This window comes from Nipponia nippon, unplaced genomic scaffold, assembly GCF_047370975.1.
Source record: "Nipponia nippon isolate SJK-2023a ecotype South Korea unplaced genomic scaffold, ASM4737097v1 scaffold_3, whole genome shotgun sequence".
Lineage (NCBI taxonomy): Eukaryota > Metazoa > Chordata > Aves > Pelecaniformes > Threskiornithidae > Nipponia > Nipponia nippon.
The window spans coordinates 107,457,442-107,482,454 of NW_028262347.1; the positions used below are offsets into that span (position 1 = coordinate 107,457,442).

At 36.3% G+C, this 25,013-nt stretch overlaps 1 protein-coding gene across 2 annotated transcripts in view; it reads left to right on the forward strand.

Annotated features, from left to right (window-relative positions):
- KIF20B (kinesin family member 20B) overlaps positions 1-25,013 on the forward strand; it is a 43,100-nt gene that overhangs the window by 2,761 nt on the left and 15,326 nt on the right. For both annotated transcript variants that reach the window (XM_087765114.1, XM_087765115.1), the window contains exons 2-21: positions 406-562; positions 1,082-1,168; positions 1,282-1,398; positions 1,599-1,737; positions 3,003-3,187; positions 5,272-5,320; positions 5,969-6,163; positions 7,662-7,773; positions 8,229-8,300; positions 8,799-8,945; positions 10,761-10,923; positions 11,819-12,073; positions 12,821-12,960; positions 13,528-13,678; positions 14,612-14,879; positions 15,483-15,544; positions 15,738-15,857; positions 17,509-17,674; positions 21,522-22,734; positions 24,105-24,243. In XM_087765114.1, coding sequence (XP_087621240.1) covers positions 407-562; positions 1,082-1,168; positions 1,282-1,398; positions 1,599-1,737; positions 3,003-3,187; positions 5,272-5,320; positions 5,969-6,163; positions 7,662-7,773; positions 8,229-8,300; positions 8,799-8,945; positions 10,761-10,923; positions 11,819-12,073; positions 12,821-12,960; positions 13,528-13,678; positions 14,612-14,879; positions 15,483-15,544; positions 15,738-15,857; positions 17,509-17,674; positions 21,522-22,734; positions 24,105-24,243 — 3,936 coding nt within the window. In that variant the 5' untranslated portion in view covers position 406. The remainder of the gene's footprint in view (positions 1-405; positions 563-1,081; positions 1,169-1,281; positions 1,399-1,598; positions 1,738-3,002; positions 3,188-5,271; positions 5,321-5,968; positions 6,164-7,661; positions 7,774-8,228; positions 8,301-8,798; positions 8,946-10,760; positions 10,924-11,818; positions 12,074-12,820; positions 12,961-13,527; positions 13,679-14,611; positions 14,880-15,482; positions 15,545-15,737; positions 15,858-17,508; positions 17,675-21,521; positions 22,735-24,104; positions 24,244-25,013) is intronic.

Sequence of the window (25,013 nt, forward strand, 5' to 3'; positions counted from 1 at the left end):
GGAGTTTGGGTTACTCTTGCAATGAGCTTTTATTCTAAATGAACATTATAATGAGATGATGGAGAAGTGGATGTGGAACAACATAATTTAAAAAAAAAAATCATATCTTCCTCATCAGACATGGTTTTTAGCAAGGTTGTGGTGTATGTGTAAGGCTTTTAGCTGGTAAATCGTCGCTTTTGAAAGAAGAATGGCTGTTCTTGTTTCATCATGATGCAAACCCCTCTGCAGACCCTCTCCCCAGCTATCAGAAACTTGGTTTATAAATTTTAAGTAGGATGAAGAAAGCTTTCTCCTTAAAGAAGTTGCAGCTATCGGTCTCAAATTGACTTGTTTTCTAAGGGACTTCAGAAGCTCTACATTATGTGATTAGAGAGCGAAAAATAGTTTTATTTTATCTTGCAGGATGGAACCGCCTTTGGATAATGAGAAACTTTTCAGACCATCCTATATTGCTAGTGTTGAGCCATCTCAAATAACAGGACTGGTAAATGTGGAGGATATTAAAGCAGATCTCTCTGCTGAATTTTCTTTGGTTTCTTCAAGCTCAGATACAAGCCAGGTAAGAAAGCTTTAATGCCTGCATTGTTTGGATTTTTTTTTTTAAATAAGCTTAGTCCTTTCATCAATAAAAATAATCAGAATTTTACAGAGAAGATGAAAAGCATCTTTAGTATGCTTTTAATTTGGAGGAGATGCATAGGATTGCACTACATTGTGTGGCACTGCACCAACTGCATTGGGTGCATCAGTCTTCTGTCAATGAAGTTAACTGCCAGTTCAGAGCAGCTTAATCATAGAATGTTTTTGTGAGTTTCATTCTTGATCTCTAGTTGGCCTGAATGTAGTGTATATACATGTGCTGCAAGATTATTAACTCTAAGTTAACACAGCAAACTTTTGCACGAGCCTAAGCACTTGTAAAAACTGATGTAGTGAATTACATTTGCTTCCCATGTCATCAAATAAGTCTGTTCAAAATAGCCTGATGAAAATAAAACTGCCTTAATGTGCTATCTTTCAAACAAAGAATCTAGTAAAATTTTTAACTTCCTTAATTTTTTTGTTTTCTTAAATTAAGAGGAGCAGTTTGGAGTCTAAGGGACACATACAAGTTTGCCTGCGTATTAGGCCATTTACATCGTTGGAAAGAGAAAATGAATTGCAGGTGTGGCATTTATTTAGTTCTAAAATACTTTAAATGTATGGGGTTTTTTTTCCTGTAATCTGAGCTCTTTATACTCTTTTCATGCCTGCATTGCTTGTGCTTCCTTTTAACAGGACTGTGTTTCACTTGAAGACTCAACAAGCATCATACTGAGGCCCCCAAAAAACTCTTTGAGTCGACTAAGTGAAAAAACTGCTGGACAGATGATACAGAAGTTCACTTTTTCACGAGTAAATGAATTGTCTTTGAAAGTTTTTAACTTATTCCTGGAAAAAGTTGTTTAACTTTATATTATTTAATACCAAGCAAACTAGATTTTTTTAACTCTCAATAGTCTTTAAGATTATAGACATATCGAATTTAAAAGATTCTTTAAAAGTCTCTAATGATTGCTTAAACAAAATAAAGATGTTTTGTTGGTAATGCTCAGGTGTTTGGACCAGAAACAACTCAAGAAGAATTCTTTGAAGGTACCATGAAGCAACCAGTGCAAGATTTCTTAGATGGATATAATCGTCTTATTTTTACATATGGCGTTACAAATGCTGGGAAAACCTACACATTCCAAGGTATAAATAGAGATGTGTTCTCCTTGAATAAACTTCTTTTTTTTTTTTTTTTTTAAATGAGGATTGTTCCTAGCAGAAATATTATAACTTTTTCCTTTATTTAAACTTTAGGCCCTATACATTGGCTTCTCTTGAATGTTAATAAATAGCCTTTGAAAGTGTCCTTCTGTAACAAATATCACTAAACTGACAACAGACAGAGTCACTGTCAGAGTTTACATAAACATGTAGTGATATTGCTTTGTGAGACTGGAATAATTTCAACCAGGTGTGTGTGACTTTTTCTCCCCCCTCCCCAAGTATCTAGAAGGTCAGGGAGGAGGAGGAATTAGGAAAAAACATCTTCTATATATCAGGATGTGAAAAGTGTGTAAGTTGCTCTACACCAGGCTAGCATTTTGTTATTTATTATTATTATTATTCTAAAGGCCATATGCATCTTATATGTGCTGTCTTCAAATAAGGAATAGTATTTGAGTATGTTTCAATTATTATAGGCAGAGAATAAACATTTTGAAACATGTTTGATTACTTCCAAGTATTTCTGTCTTGTCTCAAGTTTCCAAGCTTATTGATAATATTCTAGGAGACCTTGTCTCCTGATGCACTATTTCTGTACTGCTAAAACTCAATATGCTTTCTGGTCAGAAGATGTCATTCTTCAATTATTTTTCAAAGCATTTTAACAAACGAGGTGATTTGATTGACATGGAAACAATTTCTCCTAAATGAAATGGCAGTTCTAGATGCTATGCTACTTATTCTACATGAAGAAGTAGTAGAAGGACAGTGAATTTTGTGCCATATGAAACTGATCTTTATTGAAGTGACGTTGTCTTCTGAGTGATCTTCTGTTAGGTGGATTATGACTGAAGACTACTGCCAGTACTTTCAGTTATCATTAATCTTGGGCAATAATGGGATGCTCCCTCCTGTCCTAATAAATAATAGGTAAATAACAAAAACCAAAATTCCTAACATATACAGTCCCTCATGCTTGACTAGGTTGGGGTATATTGTGCGGTGTGGTTTTTCAATAATTTTTTGATTCACGTCTTTTCAGACTCTGGAGGCTTTTTCATGGTATTATAATTTTAGGACTTAACAATCAACTCGTGATGAGAATTGGCAGGGCAGAATGTAAGTGGCCTCCAAATTCCTCATGTATGCCTCGAGATTAGAATTGCTTATCTTTCTGTCTTCATTTATGTGTATGCCTTGTTCATAGTAATAATTGGGGTTTTTCTTTTGTGTGTTGCTTACAGGGACAGAAGATGACGTTGGTATTCTGCCAAGGACTATGGATATGTTGTTTAAAAGTATTCAAGGAAAGCTATACACAGCAATGGATCTCAAACCCCATCGGTGTAGAGATTATATAAAGTTGACTAAAGACCAAGTGAGAGAAGAAACTGCTATTAAAAATTCAATACTTCGCCTAACAAAAGAGGTAGAGGAGCACTTCTTTCTGTACTGATGAGTATGCACATATTTAGATAGTCTCCTCCCGTTGAAAAATTAACAGGATAACATTGAGCTATCTGTATTTAAGCATGGATGTGTCTCTTTGCTGTCAGCCAGCTATTCAGATTAGCAGTAAAGTGAGCAATAGAGCTGATCAACCCTGTTCTCCTGTGGATTACTGTCTTGTGGCTGAATACTTGATAGGATGTAAACTCTAAACTTTTTACTCTATAGCTTGGGCACCTGGTTATTTATCCTCTGAGGTTACTGGTGCTTAATAAGGACTGAATGGAAATAGTTTCCCCATCTGTGGGGATGCTAGTAGCTCTGCTCCTTTAAACAATTCACTGTCTTTCAGGATACTTGGAAGAAAATAATGATTTTGAGGTTGTTTCCCTCTTCCAGTTTAGCAAATATCCTCAAAAGATGCAATTTTTTTTTTTAAACAGAAGAGCTATGAAGACAGTGGACTTCTAAAGATTTGAATTAAAATGGGTTTCTGCTGGACTTTATTCTTAAACAGATCACTGTTGAGCAGTCCAGAAATACACTTCAGTTTTCTTGAGTTGCCTGGAATTCTAAAGCTGTTTAGTCCAATTAGTTATGGGAGATTTGTATTTTTTATAACCATACCTTTTTCTTGTTTTTAATTCTGAAATGAATGGAATTATATATATATATATATATATCTATAAAAAGCCCTGAGCATATGCTAGGAATTACAACTAGAAAGGGATTATTGTGTTTTTTTTATTTTTAATGAAAAGAATTAAGCATCTCCCTAGGGGTGTGCTGGGTTATAATGGGGTGTTCTGGCCATTGTGGGATAGAATATATCTGTTAACTTGATTTTTATCCGAGTTAGTTAACTGGAATTCTCCAGTGTGGAAGGCAGGTGGCAGCAAAATTCTCCAAGACCACTTCAAAAGCACAGGCATATGTTATATCTAGCTCTAGCAGTCTTTAAGGACTTCAGAAAAACCTGTCGTGAAATGTGTGTTTGACCACCCATACACGTCCCCTCTAGTTTCTAAAACTGTGGTTATAAGAAAAATACTTCAGCTTATAAATTTGGTGGCAAAGTTTGCATCTACTTCAACAGAGGCAGGTTTGGGTGGGTGTGTTGTCTGTAAAGCTTAAACCTAAAAGTCTTGATTACATAAATATTTAACTATTTCAGGAATTGCTTTATGGAAGCCCAGGTTTGTATGAAATATACTCTTGACAAAACATTAAAAAAACCCAACCCAAATCACACCTGTTTTTAATCCATGTTTCTTCTCTTAAGCATACTGGTTTTGGCAGATGAGCTGCACTTCTTTGCATTTCTGTGCCTAAAAAAAAAAAACCTACTAACCAAAACTAGGACTGTGAATGGAGTGTATGTGCATGAAACTCATGAGCTCTAGCTGAAGGGATTTGTTTTACTTTTTTTTAAAGAGCTCAGCAGAAGAAAATTTTCCTTCTTTCAAAAACCTAGACTTTATTTCAATTGTGAAAGGCTTCTACAGCTTGTATCATGAAGAAATAAGTTGCTCACTTAATTTCTTAAGCAAATGAGTGTTCTACATTTACCTCTGTTTCTGAGGGTTGACCTAGTCAGCCATAAGATATGGAATCCTGAATTAGCAAAATACCAACAATAAAACAATTTAGGACTCTCTAGATTCACCAGGTTGAGTAATGTATAAACTGCAACTGAACTACTACAACTGAACTTCTGCAAATCATCTTGTTAAATCACCCTGTTTCTGTGTGGGCTCCCACCTCTCTATTTTTCTGTGGCTAGTTTTCTTCTGGTTCAGCAAGCTGAAATACTATATCCTCTGATAAGACCTGATGTAAGGGAATTGTCAGGAATGAGTATTAAGGTAAGAACAACACTTTCACTAGGAGTGTACAGGTGCATTGAACGAGGCATGATGCATAGCCAGGATCTTTGTATTGGCTTATTGCGTCTACGCTGTATTGCTATCTAATAGGACCATAGAGCTGTTATAAAAGTAACTGGTGGTGTACTGGTGATGTACTGGCAACAATATATCTTAAAGTCTCTGTTTTCTTTTGTAGGCAGACCATCAAAATAGCAGTAACAACAAAGCACCAGTTGATTCTAAGGGTATGTTTTATATTAAAGAATTGCAATTAAAGCTGGCAAAGAAGCTTTCTTAAGGTCAATAACTGACTTCTGGCTTATGTTAATAATAAAATGACTACTTGGCATTTTTATATGCCTGTGAGTTGGATAGTGAGCAAGTTATCTGGACAGAAGACACAAGGATAAAATGGTTAGAAGAACACCTGAATGGGCATCAAATGAGATGAAACTATAGCAAGGAAAAGTAGTACTACTTATGCTATGGGCCCTAGTGTCCTGACAGGCTTTTAGAGTACCTGTATGTAATAGGTAAAATACTACCTAACTACTAGGTTTGCTTTAAAAAGTCAGAATGAAGTGTACTTGTCAGTTTAGTTCTGTCTTCTAAAGATATTCAAGAGACTTAAATAATTCTAACCAAGCTGTATGTGTTTGATAGAATTTGCAAGAGGAAAAGGAAGTGGTAAAGTAGGTGTCTCTTGCAAATATGTAGGGTAAGCATGTGATTTCCAGATACTTAAAGGGGGGGTGTGGAATTTCAATGGACTTTTGTCTGGGGTAAGTGTTTTTTGGAAGGCTGCTGTAAGATCAATTTTCACTTATTAATTCTTTTAAATGACATTAACTTTACTACGCCTATATTGACTTGTAATATTTTGTACTTGGCAGATTTAGAAGAACTCTTAAAGGACTCGGAAGAATCTAGCACAACTGTAAAAAACTACATGAAGTTTTCTGTTTGGGTTTCATTTTTTGAGATTTACAATGAATGTTTTTATGATCTACTGATTCCTATATCAAATGACAAGAAAAGAAAAACACTACGCCTTGCTCAAGACATCAAGGGATGTTCTTATGTAAAAGGTGATTAGAATACATTGCAAATTGCCAAATATGTAATTCAAAAAGTCAGTCTTCCTGTAATAACATTTCTTTCTAGATTAGAAAAGTCCTAAATGCATTCACTGTGGCACTAGAAATGTATACCTTGAGTATGAAAGGCAACAATCTACATACATAGAAGTATCTGTACCTTTAATAGTGTTTTCTCTTTATTCTTGACTGTAACTTTTAAAAGCCTGTGTGTACTCCACTGCCTTGCTATTTCTTTGAAATGGGAGAAAAATGAAAACAATTGACAAATTTTTTTAGTGGTTTGTTGTTTTTTTTTCCCATTTTCTTAAAGACTCCAAAAGTTCTTAACTATAGTTATAATTGACTCAACAGTGATGGGTGGGGTTTTTTGATATTTTTTTTTTTAATATTTTCTGTAGAGAAACAGACTTCAGAAAACATGTGAGAAAGTTCAGTCTGGCTTCAAATTACATTTTACAGTGCTCTAGTTTAAGCAAACTTGTAATTTGTTTTGGGTTGGGGGGTGGGGAGCTGACAGAACTCAAAATAACAGTTCAATGTTTGTTTTTGGCCATGGAAAAATAGGGTTTGAAACCTGTTTGATTTGTTACAGGTTCTTTGGACAGTCAACACACCAATTCTAGATTAAAGTCTTTTTTTTTTTTTGTAGGTGTTTGGCCTGCTGCTTTTATCTTTTATATGTCCAGTTATAGATTTTTAAAAGCTGAATTGGACACCAAACCCAACTCCTTCATTTCTTTAAAGACTAGCAAATGTGTGAACTAGGAAATAGTTTGCTTTGAGCTATGCTTCAGCCTAATCTTTTTTTATAAAATTTGGAAGTGTAAGGCTGTTCCGGGCGTTGTTGAGGAAAACCAGTTAATGATTTTCTTGTTTTTTCTTGATCACAGCTGGTATTTTTGCTAGTACAATTTTTGGTGACCTCTAGTTTAACAGAGGCCATAATGTTCATGTTACAAGTTCTGTTAGTAGGGTTGTAGGCATTTAATCTAGCACATACCAAGATGACGTATAGTCATCATATTGCAGACAAAATTCTTCACTGATGTTTTCCAGTTAAGTTGATGGCCCTGAAAGATATCCAGATGACGTCCCCTTGCTTCTCAAAATTGTAGGCTAAAACAGAGAAGCTGTCCAGGTAGAACTCTGCCTTGATGAATATGAACACAGGGCTTTCATACTTGTATTAGACCCTACCTTCTGGCTTTTCAGTGCTCAGGCTAAGATTGCTCACTTAATTTGGATGGAACATATTTTAGTGTGCTAATAGGATGAAATGATGCGATATACTTGTCCTTCCTTTCCCATGGAAGGAGGAATCTTGATCTTATTTCTCATCATATAATTTCTGTCTGAAGCAGGCTTAGTAAAATGTTTGTATGTATCACGTAAATGTATTATGCTTGGTGTGCATAATTATTCACTAATCCCTTCTTTCTTTTTGATAATGGTATTTACAAAATTATCGTGTTTGTTCTTCCTAAAGATCTGCAGTGGATTCAGATTTCTGATTCTAAAGAAGCTTTTAGACTTCTAAAACTGGGGTTGAAACACCAGAGTATTGCAAGCACGAAACTAAATACTTGCTCCAGCAGAAGGTGAGAAACACTTTGAATAACATTGGGCATAGGATGGTGTGTGGGAGGAAGGAGTAACTGACTTATGGCTTGTGGCTTTTAGGAGGGGAAGAGGCTTTAACAAGGCCTAGATATCTAGGTTTTGGTTTTGGTGTCCTTTAGCAGTATGTGACCAGTGCTTTAAGCTAAAAGGATTCAGTCCTTCAGTAAGATGAACATGTACAAAAGCTAACAACACTTTATCAAATACTCTCCTTCAAGCAAAAGCACTTAGCTTTATTCCATCTAAATGTCTGAGGACAAAGCAAAATAAGTGCTACATGAATATCTCTTTAAAAGTTTGTCTGGTAGGGCATAATCTTAGATATGTAAACAGATTCAACAACATTTTGAACAGATGTTGTGGAGGCTAAAAATATTTTGAAGATGTTAGTCTACTTTATCACTTCTCTGCTGACTTAAACTTCTCCTTTTAGTCACAGCATATTCACAGTTAAGGTACTGAAAATTGAAGATTCAGGAGCACCACGAGTGACCCGAGTCAATGAGTAAGTTCAGAGCAGAGTCCCCCTCTTCTTTTGTGATGTTGTCAATTATCTTCCATGTTGGTGTACTGATACTGCACTATGCACCCAGTGTTCCCTGGTACAGCCTTATGCATGTATGGTGGTTCCCCACTTCCTACACTCATTACAGTACTTGACCCTCTGCCTCAAGCCATCAGGTTGCAATGCTGTTCTATGTCTTGTCCCTTCTGTTCAGCACAAGGTTCTGCTAGCCTGCTATACTCCTGAACTCATGTAAGCCCTCAGAAGGAAGAGGATGGCGGGGGGGGGGGGGGGGGGGAAGAGGAAGTGTGTTGGAAAAAGTGTTTGGCAGGAAGTAGTGTGAAATTTGATGGGGGAAGCAACGTTGAAAAGGATGGAAGGGTTCATGCAGATGAAGACCAACAAATTCTTCCCCTAAGAAAAGGGATCATTTTTAGAAGTGAATAATTTGTGCATGTTCTAAGGTAAATAAAGTTAATTTTCCTTATCTGTTTTCAGATTGTCAATGTGTGATCTTGCTGGTTCAGAAAGGTATACCAAGACCCACAATGAAGGTGACAGATTAAAAGAGAGTGGAAATATAAACACCTCTCTCTTGATTCTAGGCAAGTGTATTAATGCACTCAAGAACAGTCAACAGTCAAAGTAAGTTCTCTTACAAATTGCAAACTAGTTGTGGTTTTTAGGTATTGCCTACTACGTTTAAAAGCTATTGTTTGAAATATGCAATGCTAACACTAAGTTTTTGGTAGAAAAGATGAATAGACTTGTAAAGTCTCTACTGTGAAGTCTTGTTGATCTACCAAAGTTATCTTTAAACTCTCCTTGTTTTGCTCTTTAATTAAATCATTCAAATTCTAGCATCCTTTAAACATGCTATCATAGAGTTCAGTAATTTAACTTTCTTCTGAGCTTGGCTTATCAAACAAACTTTGGAATAAGTTTAAAACTCCCTTTTCACTAGCATCATAGCAAGAGTCAAATTTTCAGCCTTTTATTACTCCTTTGTGAACTAACTCCATTTTCATCAGCAGGATATTACTGTGGTATCATAACTGTGCGCTCTGACAAAATTTGTCTGTTTTTTCTAAATCTTGATATAACTTTTAACACTCTCCTCCTGATCTAGCTAACCATATGCAGACAAAAGAAAGCCTTCCCACTATTTATGCCCTAGCTTGGGGATCTAAATAAGAGTAAAATCGTACAAAAAGTTAGCTGTCTAAAAAAACAAAAGTACAATATATAGTCACAGCTGGATGTAACTCTCCAGGAACTTTTTCCATAGGTTCTCATTTGAAGATCTTTTTCTGTCCCAGAAGTTAAATGAACTTTCATTCTGCTGATTGATATGCCCGTATGTGTTCTGCCAAATTCACTTAACCCGTAACAGTGTTCCGGATAGCCTATTCAAAGTCCATCACACCTTTAAGATGAAAAAGCTTTGCTAACATGTGTTCCTGATTAACCCTACATGTTTCAAATGTACAGTCTTTCTTATCTTTCTGTTCTTTCCAGATAGGAAGGATGCATTAAAACTAGCAGCTGCTTAGAGGGCTGTTAATGTATTCAGAATGTCTTTTTCTGATCCTAACAACTTGGAATTTTAACAATATAGAGGAAATGTTCTGAAGCATAATCTCTTAAAGTGTTAATAGATGACCCTTTCAAGTTGAATAGGAAGCAGTAACTTTCTTAAAATGATTCTTGTTTATTACTCCTGAAGCAAAGCTACTTATGAGCTGTATGTGTATTCTGGCAGGAGTGTCACAATCTCGCTGAGTTCTGTAGCACTATTCATATAACTGAATAGCTGTCATGGATCCAAAATGCAGGCCACATATTCAGTGGCAAGTGCATGTTTAGTCATGTTTTAAGAATTCTCATAAAATTTCCTATAAGCATCAAAAACTACATCACCAGCTGTTAAAATCAAGGGCACAACTTCTCACTTAGGAAATGCCAAACTGCTGGGGGATTAGGGAAAGCGTCCTGAAAAGTATCTCCATGTGTTTTGTGTACACTCATTTCCTTGCCTAGGCACATGTTGTTGTCCATTCTCAGAGGCAGGGTACTGAGTGAGAGAGATCTCTGATAATGTTGGATACTGCATGCCTAAACTGGATATGTCCTCTTCATGAATGTGGAAAGGAAAAGAGAGATGCTGTATAATTTGATGTAGCATGAGGCTATGACCTACCCTAGGCTAAACATTGAACATGCTTTTGGTTTAAGTTCTCCCATTGATTGCATTGCTGTAGCCTATCTGAGACAACAGCTAAAGCAGCAGCCACAACAGTGACACAATCTTTTCACAAACAGCTGTATCTAGTCCAAACCAATTTTAATTGATTGAAAGACTACTGCTTTAATAAATATTTTTAAGTCTTCAGGCTGGATAGTTCTTCCACTGACTGGAAACTATTAAACTTGTGGTCATCTATTCTTTTGTCTTTAAAGGTTGCAGCAGCACATACCCTTTCGGGAAAGTAAGTTAACTCATTTCCTTCAAGGATTCTTCAGTGGAAAGGGGAAGGTATACATGATAGTAAACATAAGTCAATGTGCTTCAGCATATGATGAAACACTCAATGTGCTAAAGTTCTCAGCCATTGCACAAAAAGTAAGTGTGTTGTAGTTTACCTTGTTGATCAGTACTTACGATTTGCATTTAAAGAGCAGGTTCTCTCAATTCTAAGAATATGAATTCAGTTACTGGATTTTTCTGTCTCATGTTGCAATCATATTTTCTAATTACTCCTAGTCAGGCTTTGTTTCCTTGTAGAGCTTTTAAAAAGGCTTTGTTGGGACATTTTTTTTTTTCTTTGGAGCGTGGGTGTGGGAGCATCCCCTACTGAAAATCCATAATCCCTATAAAATGTCCAGCCTAACAAGACGCTTTCTATATTTGGAAGAAATACCCTGAGATCTAGGTACATTTTTCTTCTGTGCTCACAACATGCTGTCACCTCGGAGCAACTCTAGCTGCTCCATATGCTACTGCTATCTTAATTTGGAATATTGCTCACCTGAAATATTGATAAAATGGAAGCCATGGAAAACTTCTGTTGACCGTTAGACATGTTCAAAGGACAATAGATCCAGGCCTTTGGAATGTGGGCTCATCTAATCAAGTTAAGTACAACACTAGAAGGAGCGGACTGTAAGGGTGATACAGTTGTCAAAGAAATAGAATTTGTAGGAAGATATTCATGTAATGCAACTAGAAACTCAAAGTATAGGAAATACAGAAATTTGTTGGTGCATGAGGTGGCAACCCTCTTGTAGGTTGCTGAGCTAGTGAAGCTTGGCATTCCTGGGATCAAAAGAAGGGTTAGACTATGAAGTGACTCCTTTGTACTCTGGCTGGAAACCGGTCTAAGTAGTGACCGAACAGAGGATAGGCTGGGGGAGTACTGTGCTCAGGAGACCTATAGGAAAGTGTAACGGGTATCTCTTCGAAGTGCCAGTAGAGGTTTAAGAAATACTGATGACTTTGTTCTTTATTTTCTGGGTAGGTTTTAGTTATGGACACATCTATTCTTCCCCAAGATCAGTCATTTGGCCAGAAATCGGCAAGAGAATTATCGCTACTTAGTGACACTAAAATGCCAATCCCAAGGAAAAGAACTACTATCCTATGGGACCGGAGCTTAGAAGATGTGATTGAAGATGATGATGATGAGATGGAGGAACAGCATAATATGTCAAGAGAAGAAGCAGTGCAGATACGTGAAGAAAATAAAGTTCTTATTGGAAAAGAAGAATATATGGTATGTGCCAGGGCTGCTTCAAGAATTAGTGTATCATGGAGTCTTGAAGCAAGGTGTTCTTCTGGTTTCCCCTATCTCTCGCCTATTCTTTTTTTTTTTTTTTCTAATCACCCTTATTCTACCTAAATCCAGCTTTAAGAACTAAGAGTGGGATTACTCATGACTTTGTGCCCATTGTGAGAAAACTCTATGAAATGTGTGTAAATACAGACTGAGCAGTAAGATTTGGCTTTCTCTCCTTTCGGTAACCTGTGGTCAATGCACAGCAAGTATTACCTGGCTTTTAGCAATACAGAAGGCTGTTCCTTTGTATGCAGAAGAAAACTCTGAAAACTGTTCTTTAAGGAACAGTAATTTTAGTCACTTCTAGGGAAGACAAGGAGGTAACAGAGGACTAGACTGTTTTGTGGAAGTTTCATTAATATTGCCCCAAAAATGAGCATCTGGAAAACAAGAGCCAAATTCTGTGGAGTGTAAGCCTGGTTTTTTTTAAGACAACTTCAGGAATTCTTGTAAACTTAATGATCTTTGCAAATGCCTACTCTATGCAAACTTGTAAATTGCTGTGCTAGTACCAAACAGATATTTCAATCTACTCAGGAATCTTCCTGTTTATGAATAAGCTAATAAAAGAACTGGAAGAACTTTTGCCAGCTGGAAGAGTAAAGTGTTGTAGTGTTTGAGGAATGGGAAAAATCTCACTTCTGGGAAACTATTTCTTTATGAAAAACTTAATGGTAATTCTAGACGCTGCTGAGTCTCATAGAAGAGTTGAAGAACAAACTTATTACTGAAAAGAAGAATAAGTTACTGCTGGAACTAAAAATTCGTGAAGAAGTGACACAAGAGTTTACCCAATATTTTGCTGAGCGGGAAATAGATTTCAAGTAAGTTACCTTTCAGTGGTTTTAAAGTTAAATTCATTTATTTCTTGGCTGTAAGAGACCACACTCTTCTGCTAGACTTACTGCCTCTGTTAATATATCAGTTTCCGTTTGGACTATGAGTTCAGGAAAAATACTGTGTAGGAAAGGCTTTGATTTTTTTGGGGGGGTAGGTGTGGAATCTGTAAGCGGTGTTTGTTCCTGTAGAACCCTCTCTGAGAGAAGAGCTTTGTTGATAGGGTGTCTATAGAAAGAGTGACACTTGCAGATTCTTTGGTTACTGCAGTCTTAGTGATACTCCAAACAGGTATTCTGGCTCAAGAAGCTTAGAAAAAATGCTTGTAGTTAAGTGCTATCCATAATCTGTGTATATATTTTCTCTCCTCTCATTCTTCAGGGGTGTGTGTGTGGGAAATATATTTCTATTTTGGTGTAGCAACACCGTTTTGTGTATCATTCTATTGTGCCAAAATAAAGAAAATAAAATCTTTGTTTATAGGCAGCTGTACTAATAACTTCTTAGCAGCTCATACTGGCTAGCTTTTAGCTGACTTATTTTTCCTGCTATAGAGAGTGCCTTTCTCACGAACGAGAACGGCTTGAAGAAAATTCTGAAAGACGCCTGGAAATCTTCAAGGAACTTGTAAATGGTTATGCTAAAAACACGGATGAAGAAAATAAATTTAAGGATCAGCCTTGCAGTGAACAAGCTGGACCTCTGGTATTTTTATATCTCCTCCCCCCCCCCCATCCCTTTTACTAACTACCTGTTATGGTGATGGTATGTCTCAAGGATTAGAAGGATGGTTTCAAGGGATTGCATGCTGTGTAACTGTATTCTCAGCAAGATATATTTATCACATTTAGTAGGAGTAGTTGCTGAGCCTTGGGTATGCATTTAGGAATCTTTGGGGTTTTCTGCATTTCTGCAACACAAAGTAAAAATTACTATATACAAAGAAATTGAGGGGGAAAGCTGCAATTATGGTGTAAACTCTATTATATTAAGTACCTATTTAAAGTATTTAAAGCTGATGTCTTAGGCACCATATATGGACTGTACTGGAGCGGTCCTAGAGACTTTGTCCTTCTTAAGGCTGTTGTAGCTACACAATTGAATGAATGAGAATTGTATATACGCTTAAGCCATAACTAGACTCTTAACTTGAGGCTGGCTCTTGTGAGCTGGAACCCCTTGTTTTTAAAAAACAAAGAGGAAAGATAATAAAGTCAATGTTTTGAGTACAACTTAATTTGATAAGTTACAAAAAACTTATTTCACCTCACACAATTTCAAATGTATTCCTTCTGAAACTGTTCACTTGCTGTGTTCATTCAATGTTCTCATCGGGTAAAAAAAAAATACTAGCTTTTATATTAAATTTAGAGGGGATGCTTTTGTGGTGATATAAAAGGGAATGTGATGGTGGGTCATTAAATGCTATAAAAATAAAGTAGCTATTTTTTGATACTGGAGACTTGTGTGTGGAGAAACTGACAATCAAATTGCATATGAACCCACGAGGTGGCTTTGAAGCCAGAATTAACTGTACTTACATGTTTGAATTCTTAATGGTCTTCCAAATTTTCTGTAGAAATAATGGCTATAGTGTAATTATTTGCCATTTCTAAATGGATATAAATTATCTTTCAGGATGAAGAATACAGCATGGGCCCAGGCACCTACATTGATCTTGAAGGCATTATTGATTCTCTGCAGAATGATGTCATTGATCTCAAAAAGCAGGCAGAAGCAGCACACAGATACATTTTGTCCCTAGAGGACCCAAAGGAAGCTATAGGTTGGCTTGAAAAACAACTGGGGAAAATTACCACTGAACTAACTAAGACCAAAGAAGAGCTGACAAAGAAAACCAATGAACTAACCAAAACTGAAGAAGAGCTGACACAGAAAACCAGAGGTGAGCTGGGTTTAAACGTGATGTGAAAGGCAGAAAAAAAAGACATGACTGACTACTGGAAAATAATAATAATAATCCAGCTGAGCAGGATTTTGGAACCAAATCATGTTTATAGAGGTAGTAACTAATTGTTTTGTGTACGTTCAGGTTCAACAATTCCACAGGCCTTGGTTATTTCATTTTTAAGACAAAACGTAAAACTGTAAATTGCAGACTTCTGAATTGTGGAGTAAAATGTCAACATTATTGAATCTTGATTTCATGGTTATATTGTAATCTAGGCACTTCTTTACATTTTGCTGATGAAGTGTTTTCAGGTATCCTGTGGAATGTTTATAGAGGAAAAGGTAGCAATACCTCATAATAAGATTTCAGCAGAAATCTCTGGATGTGATCTCTATTTTATACAAGTTGCAAGGCCCAATTTTCCTATTCAGAAAAACCTAAACAACTCTTGAAGTGTGTCCTGTGAGTAGAAGTCAACACAAAAATAAATTAATCTATTCAAAAGCTGCTGAGGCACCAGAAGGTCTGGAAAAATGGATTACCAAGTAAACTATATAATGGCTGCTTATTTGATGCAGGCTTCTTTTCTGGTTACAGACTTTGAAATGCAGATGACTAAATTGGATGAGTCTGCTGAACAGCTTAAAGAAGCAACTGAGGTAACTTTCTCAAGGAAAAGCTTATGCAAAATTGTTTGCTTTAATACAAAATTCCAGTAACTTAAAATGCTATTATAGTATGCTTCTAGCTTTTTTTATATCAAGCTTAGCTTAACTGATCTTGCTTCTAAATGCCTGGTATAGTTTAGCAATTTGGCACTGATGGCTGAACTACTATTCTTTCTTTTCCAAGAAAATGAATACACAGAATAAAAGGATTCAAGAACTAATGGACATTGTGGAGCAAAAAGATGATGTTATTACAAGACTACAAGATTTGATATCCCATTTAGAAGAAACCATAAAAGACTATGTAAGTCTTAGACATCTCAGTTTTCTTTACACAAAAAGAAAAAAAAAATCTATGCTTATAATGGATTTAACTATTTTGGAAAATTGAAATTTTCTGTAAGTAATTGCTACTTGCTTGAAATGGTAGCAGGTGAAGTTGGCATTGAAACTAAAGTTACAGCAAAATGTGTGCGGGGATGTGTGTGAAAAATGGGACTTTCAGAAGCAGCGATCTGGAGTTATTTGGAGGACTGTAGATGAGGCTCTGCAGAGCCACTCTAAAGGAAAAAACAAACACAAAAAAACCAACCAAACAAACCCACCACACCTCAAACTGGGAGGGCTTAAGCAGTGGGAATAGAGGGATTACGTCGCTGTCCATTTTTACCTGAATGGAAGAGGAAGGAGGTTTTGCTGTAGCAAAAGGTCAAAGTTAATTGAAGTTAGAAGTTAATAATGTGAGAAGGACAGTGACTGTAAATTGGCAACAAAAATCAGTGTGTTCTACCCATCACCACCATGTGCACACACACACTTTCAACAGAAGAGCAATAATATGAATATATTGAGCAGAGTTTGAACTAAGAGTGGATGGCCAGGGTATCTCTGCTTTTGATGGGATTAATAAAACTTGCAACTGGCTAGTCTACTGCTAGCTGCTGAATGCCAGAAGACTAGCTTGGCTAAATATATATAGGTTAAAAAAAAACAAAACATGGAGTTAGTTTTTGTTTTTGGTTGGTTTTTTTTTTTTTTTTTGAGCCTGATGTCTGGTAACCTGAAGTAGTTCTGAGAACACTTTTAAATTAAATTTAGTCAACACTCTGATCCATTTCTCTCTTCTGCTGTAAACTTAAGGCTTTGACCATATTTAATCTTCTATTCCCTCTCTCTGCCACACAGCAACTTAGCTTTTCAATAGTACGAATGCTCTGAGAGTGGTAAGAGTTGTGATGACTGCTTCCTGTTACTACTCCTTCCAAGAGCAAGGTTCCAGCTCTGTCCAGTGTTTCTATGAGACTGTGTGGCATGAAACTTAAAACATGACCACAAACCTCAAGTCTGTTCTATAGATATCTTTAAAGTACTTCATTAAAAAAAAAATGAGTAATTGGTCCTTGGCAACCAGCATGGCTTGCCACTTGTGTCATCTTACAAGTAAAGAAACTTTATTCTTAGTCAAATATATAATCTAAAGTATGTATGACAACTGACTAGCTTTTCGAATTGTATCAGATCTGTCATGATGAAAATGATCCGTGGCTTTGCTGAAGGCAGTCAAAACTCCCAACTCTACCAACTATGACAAGAAAGTGATGAATTTGTAGAGCTGGCCATTTGCCCTTTGAACAAATCGGGACTTTCCTCAACTCTTTTGACACTGGAAACTGTTTTCAGTAAACAAACTCCTCTTACACACATGTCTTGCATTTCGTAGTTTCCTAGTCTCTTGCTCCGCTTTCTGTACAGTGCGAAGCATTGAGCTTATTAGTATTTGAAGGTGTACCTGCTTTTGGTTTAAATAACTGATCTGTAACTGACTTGTTTCTCTGACAACCCCTATACATGTTACCCAGATAGTTTTGTAAAAATATTTGCATATAAAAGATTACTAAGCCTTTTAAGTGTTCACTTTGTAAAACTTCAAAGTAATTGATCTTATTTTAACACAGGACAACACCGTAACTACCATTAAAAGAAAGTTGGCAGAAAAGAACTCTAACAAAGTGATTGAAAGCAGCCAATTCAAGGATTGTGAGGAAACTGTATTGGAAGTGGGAAGAAAACGTTGCTTTGAAAATAACCCTACTGTGGAAGAAGAGCCACCTACAAAGAAAGGTACAATTTCTACCATCCCTCAACAGGGGGTCTTCCACAAAAACTTGATTACTATTCCAGAACAGAAGCAAAAAGTTGTGAAACGTAAACGTTATGTTATGGGGAGAAAATCTACTATGTTAAACTGTAAATGGAAGTAATTGTTATGTAAATATCATCTGTTTTGCAGAAGGTCCTATACTGTTCACTCCTAAATGCTTAAAATAAAAGTTAGTTTTTAGACTCTTTCCTTTCTGCTGTGTTTTTCTCATCTGTAAATGTACTTGTAGACTCAGCTGTAGTTCTTAAGCAATTTCTTATCAGGTTTTTTTTGTACTAAACTTGCTGTTGCTGGACTTCTGGGAAAGTAGCATCTCCTGTTGAAGTTTTTTAAAAATGTCTAAGCAAGCATCAAAGGTGTCAATGATTTACTGATTGTTCAGTCATATGGTACGTGCTGTGAAACTTGGTGTTTCATTCTGTATGTATGCTGTGAACACACCAGCTCTGGTCAAGGTGACAGTCCTGGCAAAGGAGAAAAGCTTTCCACTTGAACGGAAGTAAAATTTTAAGTGCACAGATGGCATATTTTGTGCAGCGCTCATGTTTGCACTTGCAATCCTTCTGCTTTCCTTGCTTTATCTGTGAGCTTACCAGTCTTTTTAGAATGAGGTGAATAAACTAGCTGCAGTTTGACTTTCAAGGATAAGAGTGAAACTTAAAAGGACAGCACTAATGTTATCCATTTCATTAAAGTCTATTAGTCAGTGAGACTGAGCTATATGGGACTGACTTGTGCAAAGTGGTATTTGTAAGATCTGTCTGTCTCTAACTTGACTTCAGGACACAGCTGGGCTTCAGTTTCTCGTAGAACTATGGAAAGCATCTGCAAAAGGAGAATGAAAGGTTTTCCCTTTTGTGTCCCTTACTTTCTTGCCTTCCTCCTGCAGAATAGGTGCAAGTAAGAAAATCTTCCAGGCATTGTTTGGGTGAGGATGGGATAGAGAAACAAGATTAAAAATGGGAAGCAGAAAGTATCTATCCCCATAAAGAGGGATAAAACATGTTGAAAGGAGACTTGTCAAATTCACATGATCACAGAAACCTGAGGATACAGATGGTGAATAAGCTGAATGCTGGACTGTCATTCATCACATTCTGGAGTGAAAGAACAAGGGAACGCTCAATCTAGTAGAAGATCAGTTTAAGTTTATGGAACAAAGCATTTCATGCAGTGGGTAGTGAACTTCTAATATTTGCTGCCCTAGAAGGTGGGAGAGGCAGATAACTCTCAGATTCCAGGAGTGGTTAGACAAGCTAATGGACAACAGGTTCATATGTAGATACCGAAAGGGTTAAGCAGGGATGTATTGTCTCTTATTCCTTCAACATTCCCAATTGTTCTCTGTCAGGAAAAGTCCATAGGAAGTGTCTGGGCCTACCAACAGTAGCAAAAGGACGTAAAATATTAGGCTAGTCAACTGATGGTGTGTGATCCAGTAGGGCATTTCTGATGTTTGTACATCTTGTTCAAATAAGTGTAATTTGAAGTCTTTCTTAAGACAAGCTTTTGTCTCTGTACCAGATGCATCTCTGATTTGTCTCTACCATCTTCAGCTGGGATGAATATTGGATCCTAGCATGGCCATTTGATGGTGCCACCTATATAATTGTTACAGGAAGGGGGTGGGAAATGAAGCTGATGTAGACTCCTTGATATACTAGATAATAAGAGGTTTGTTATAATCTCATGACTGAAGCTCATTTAAACAACCAAAAAATAGAAAAGTGATATCCATTCTCAAACAAGAAATTAAAGTGGATAACTAACAGTGCCAATTAATGTCAGCACTGAGATTTTTCTGTTGGGAAGAACAGGCTCTTCAGTCATGTTAAATATGTTTCTTTTGTGGGCATTGAGAATACAGGGCATCTGACTTAAAAACTGAGTTGTTAGATGCTCCATAACGATGAAGTTTATTAATATATATATATACTTAACATTCAACCATTCTCATTAAATGTACTTGGCACAATAGAACAATGAGCACAGCTACACTGTGATGGCTTTCTCTTAGAATTTAGGTATGCTAGTGGCCTGTGACCAAAGCTTATTTTGCAAGAAGATAGGTTATCTTGTCTTGAAGTTCAGGTTTTTGTACTCTTCTCTAGGACTTGCCTGCCATGTTTTGGGTGGGGCTCTTTCGTTCTTAGTACTTCCTACATAAAAAGCTTCTGAACTGAATGTCATGTATCTTCTTGCACTAATATTTATCCTGCTTTGCTGCGTGACTCTGGTTGTCAGTACAAAGCATCAAGATCACTTCTAAATTCTCTTGTGAATGATCATACCCTTCTTGCTATAGGCGTTGGGCCAAGATCTGCTACTTTTTTCATCTTACCACCTTAGATCACAAAATATGTCTTAAGATACCTCAATGCCTCTCCCTTTTAGCGAAGTATGTAAAAATCATGTCCAGTGTGAGGAATATGTAGTATTTGGTTTGGTATGTTTTCTTGGGACTACACAACTGAGCTTTCAGAGCAAACCATCTCCCAGTCCAAAATTTTTAATGTTGTAGGATTTGGAAGCATGGCTTTATAAGCCAAAGTAAAGCTGCTGTTGTGTTTGACCTAGCAGGAACACTTGATATGTCTGATTAGAACAGAAAAGAGGAGGTACAAAAAAGCAGGAAGAAAAAAGTGTCCTGTGGAATTTGATTACTCTACAAATAATCAAAAACCAAAACTTGAATTGAGGTGGAAAACACTATTGCTAATGCTTCAGTATGACTGTTTGCTAGTGACTCAAAGTTAGTGACTCTCTAAAACTTGTTGGATCTGTTCAGAGGATGTTTCCATGCAGTACACATGTACCCATGTGCTTAATGCTTCCAAAGTGAGATGACTGCCAAACTCTACCTTACTGTAGTTCTAGTATGCAAGAGAATCCATAGTATCTCCCTGGAGCACAGAGTTGTGATGGCCTAATCCTTAGAGATAGTCAGGCTTGATTTTAATACTAAAACATAGCATGCATGTTACTAAATGGACACGACTGGATTCTAAAACATTTGTGTGAAATACAGCTGGAGTCAGTTTTGAAGGTGGTGAAATGCATGTGATTTTTGTTAGAATCACTCATTACTTAGGGGAAAAAAACAGTCTTAAGCTAATAAAATATTTATGGAAATTTGGAGTTGTGATGGAATGTTGTACATCTTTCTGGGAGAACTTTACATGCAACACACTAGGTGTGGGCATAAATAATTATCCTTATATTTAGTTTAGAAACCAATTGAAAAAAGAGAGGAAGGTCCCAGATGCTAAGTGAAAAACTTGTGCTGGATTTTTAGTTTCATTTTTACAGTAAGGGGATATTGAGTATGAATGAAACTTCTCAGAAAAGTATATGATACCATTGCTCTTCTAAATGTAGAATGGGTGATTGCTGGCTGTATTAAAGGGATTGTTGAACCAGTGAAGGTGGAAACTAGATATAACTGTGAATGTTATCTAGCTCATAGGTATTACTACATACTAGTAAAACTAGCTAGATTTTTCTACTAGTGGTGCAGAGTAGAAGGTGGGAATAGAGCCACTGCAAAGTGTTCTTTAAGGCTCCTGAACACCTCTTGCTGCAAATTATGTCTGGAAGCCTAAGAGGCACCTATTGATGTTAAACCATTCAGAGGGCTTTAATTACTTCAGGACTTCAAAATGCCATATGGTATGAGGGTGTGGCTTTCAGATGGTGACTGTTTTCCATATAGTAATTGCTATATGGTATTGCTAGTGACTTGCCCTGTTGATTTTAATCAACCTGAGCTGTATGGTTTGTGTTTTTCTTTTTTTTTTTTTTTTTTAGGAGATATGAAGTACAGTTGGGAAGATGACTCTCTAGAGCAAAGGAGAACTGAATACGTGAAGACAAATACTTCTGAGAACTATGCAGAAATACTAGCACTGAAGGAAAGAACTGAAACTTTGGAAGGTCAGCTAGCTGCACTTGAAGAACAATGCAGAAGAGAAAAAACCAAAAAAGAAGAGTTCAGTGGGCAGATAACAAACTTGCATCTCAAGCTCTCTGCTTCTGAAGAAAGGGCTTCTGTTTTAAGTGAGAAACTTCAGCAATGTCAAGCTGACTATCAGGAGATCGTTTCTGAACTGGACAAACAGAAAACTATAAATAGGGAACAAGAAGAAAAGATTATTCGGCTAAATAACGAAGTAGAAGGTGCCAAACAAAATATAATTGCTAAAGTGTCACAAATCAAAACAATGCAGTCCAAAGCAGATGAGTTGTATAAATCTCACTTAAAGTCTTATGCTATGGATATTGATTTAGTTGATCTAAAGGATTCCTTAGACTCTCAAAATGATGAACCAGAGAGAGGTCAAATGAGTCCTGTATGCATGCAGTCCCAAACTGCTTCTACAGCAGATCTGAGACAGGAGAGCTCCTTTCACTGCAGTGTTGAAAGCATTTGGGAAGAATGCAAAAATATTATTAAGGTGTCTTCACAAAAAAGTCATCGGATTCAAGAACTACTTCAACAAGTTGAAGACTTGAAGAAGGGACTTGATGACACTGAGAATTATAATAATCAACTAAAAATAAAATTAAATGAGATTGCAAATCAAGATCGTCAGTCTGTAAAGGAAAAAGATCTTATGAATCAGTTACAAGAGCAAATCCAGAAGAAAACACAGGATTTTGAAAAACAGGCTGCAGAAGATCACAGAGTAATTGCACAGTTGGAGGAGGAAGTTACCAGCTACAAGGGAAAAATAAGAGAGCTTGAATGCCTCTTGGAGGCTTTTAGAGCTAAAGATGACAGCATAACAAAGTTAGAAGAAGTACTTAAAGAAAAAGAATCTATTATTTTAAATCTAGAAAGTAATGCAGTAGCTCTGCAAGAGAAATGTGCCAATTCAGACAAGAAACTGAAAGAATTAAATGATCAAGAAGCAAATCTGAAGGAGGAAGTTGTGCAGTTGATGAACAGCTTGGAGAACATGAAACGTTCTCTTCAGGAAAAGGAGAAAAATGAGGATGAGCAAATACAATCTATAGAATTGTAAGTAAATAATGAGATAACTCATAGCCCTTTGAGAATAGACTAAAGTTGAAACTACCTTCTGTGAACATCAGTTTATTTTGACAAACACATTTGCGTGTGTTTGAACTTTACTAACCAAACTGCTTCTTTAAGAAAATTTTAATACACTACTTGAATTTTATATTTGCATATTCTGCTGGCTATGTTTTCCTCACCTGTTTGCATATTCTTTCAAAAATATAGGTCTAAATCATGTGGAACTATTGTAGGGGGAAACAGGACCATGCAAGGAAATGAAGAATTATTTGGGGATTTCTAATAGTTTTATGTTGTATACCTTTTCTGCAGGAAATGACATAGTTTAATGTTATATCCTGTAACTTGTATAAAAGCAGGCAATGTTTTCTTTGGAAAGGACTGAATGGTAAAAAGGCAAAGAAGAAAGGAAAAAAAAAAGGCTAGGGAGTAAACAGCTGGTTTTGGTAATAGTTATTCTAGGGGAACGCAGTCTATGATAAGGACTTGAAGGAATAATGGTTGTAGGAGGGTAGAACTTCCCTCAGCCCCCTCTACTTTTCAAATCATTAAGAAATAAGAGATTAAATGTATCTGAGAGACTGTATTTGCTATGTGGTAAGGAAACTGCAATCATGTAAAAATAGCTTTAAGATGCTATGTAGCCCTACTCCTGACTAGGGTTTCTTTAGTGCCACATCTGTAGGTACCTGTATATACTCACTCTAAAGTATAATTTAGCATGAAGGTCTGGGGATTCTCAACCCTGTGCTTGTAAAGCTTTGAAAGGTTTTCCTTTTGTGAGGCCTTGTTTTGTATTATCAATTATAGAATCTAAAAAACCTTCTATTAGTTAGTTTTAAAGTAAAAATCCAAGATGTCTTACTGTAAACTTCTTAAAATAAATATGACCATTTAAAAATTAACCCATCAAACTTCTTAATTAATTCATAGCACTTGTGACAGCAGTACTTGTTGCAATGTTATTGTTTTTTGTTTTCTTTTTCTTTTTATTTATTTTGATCCTTACAAGGTCTGGGATGTAGATATCAAGTTTAAACTACTTGATATTAATCTTGTGCCTTTTTTTACTTTGCAGTGACACCTAATAGTAAAAATGGTTGCTCTACTGTGCTCAAAAAAATAAAATTAAAAAAATTTGCAGTGTTCAGAAGCGAACCTGAACAGTTTGTTACTTCAGAAGAAGCTGAAATCCAAAAATAAAATTATAAAGCTTGTCATTGATCTGATAGATCTGTGATTCTATTCATGGATAAAATCAGCAGTCAAAGAGCCTGAGTTAATATGTAAAAGCTGTTTCTTTGAGATGTGTAACACTAATGTTATTTATGTCTCTTAATTTCTAACACAAGGCTACATAAAGATCTTTCTGAGAGCTCTGCCCTTGTACAGAGTTTGAAAAAAGATTTGCAGAGGAAAGAGGAAGAATATACGGATTTGAAAGATAAATTTTCTGATGCCAAGAAACAAATTCAGCAAGTACAAAAAGAGGTTGGTAACCATAGGCCAAATGTTTCTTCTGCAAGTTTTTGCTTGGTGTTCTGTTATTAAAACCTGTTTTCATGAATCTCAAGCTACAAATGTTAAAAGTGATTCATAATAAGGCTCTTTTGAGTGATACATTTAGAGTAACAGCAAATCTTAAGTTATGTTGCCATTGAAGCTGTAAGCTAAAGGTAAGACTATGTCAAAACATGGATTAGTACAGGTATTGAAGGGGGAAGTAGATTTTATTAATACACTTGAAAAAGGTTTGTGAAAACTGACTAATCTGGTTATGGAGAAGAACTTCATGATCTCTATAACAACAGTAGCCTTACATTGTTATTCATGCTGACTTCAAAGCCTCAGGCTTCAGACTTGTGGAAAATGCTGATCTCTGGGAAGAAAAGATTAATCAGGAAAGGAAAGCACTAACTTCTAGCGACTTTTAAAAGTCTGAGCTATGTTTTCTATTAAGGTTGGGGAGAAGAAATAAAAATATGAAATAACTTTTACTAGTGTTAATTGTTAGTATTTATTTATCAAGCAGTAGGATTTCTTAGAACCTCATGGGATATTGCAAGAACTTAAAATCCAAAAGACTATTGCAATAGTTTAGGCTTGAAAGTTAACCCTTAAAAAAAAGTATTACTGTCTTCCCCAGTAGCCTAACACTTGAGGACCTTTTCCTGTCAACATTCAGTGTATAATCCTCTGTTTGAGAAGTAGCAAGGAGTAGATGGGATCACATGTCAGAAAACTCTCTTTTTTTTTTTTTT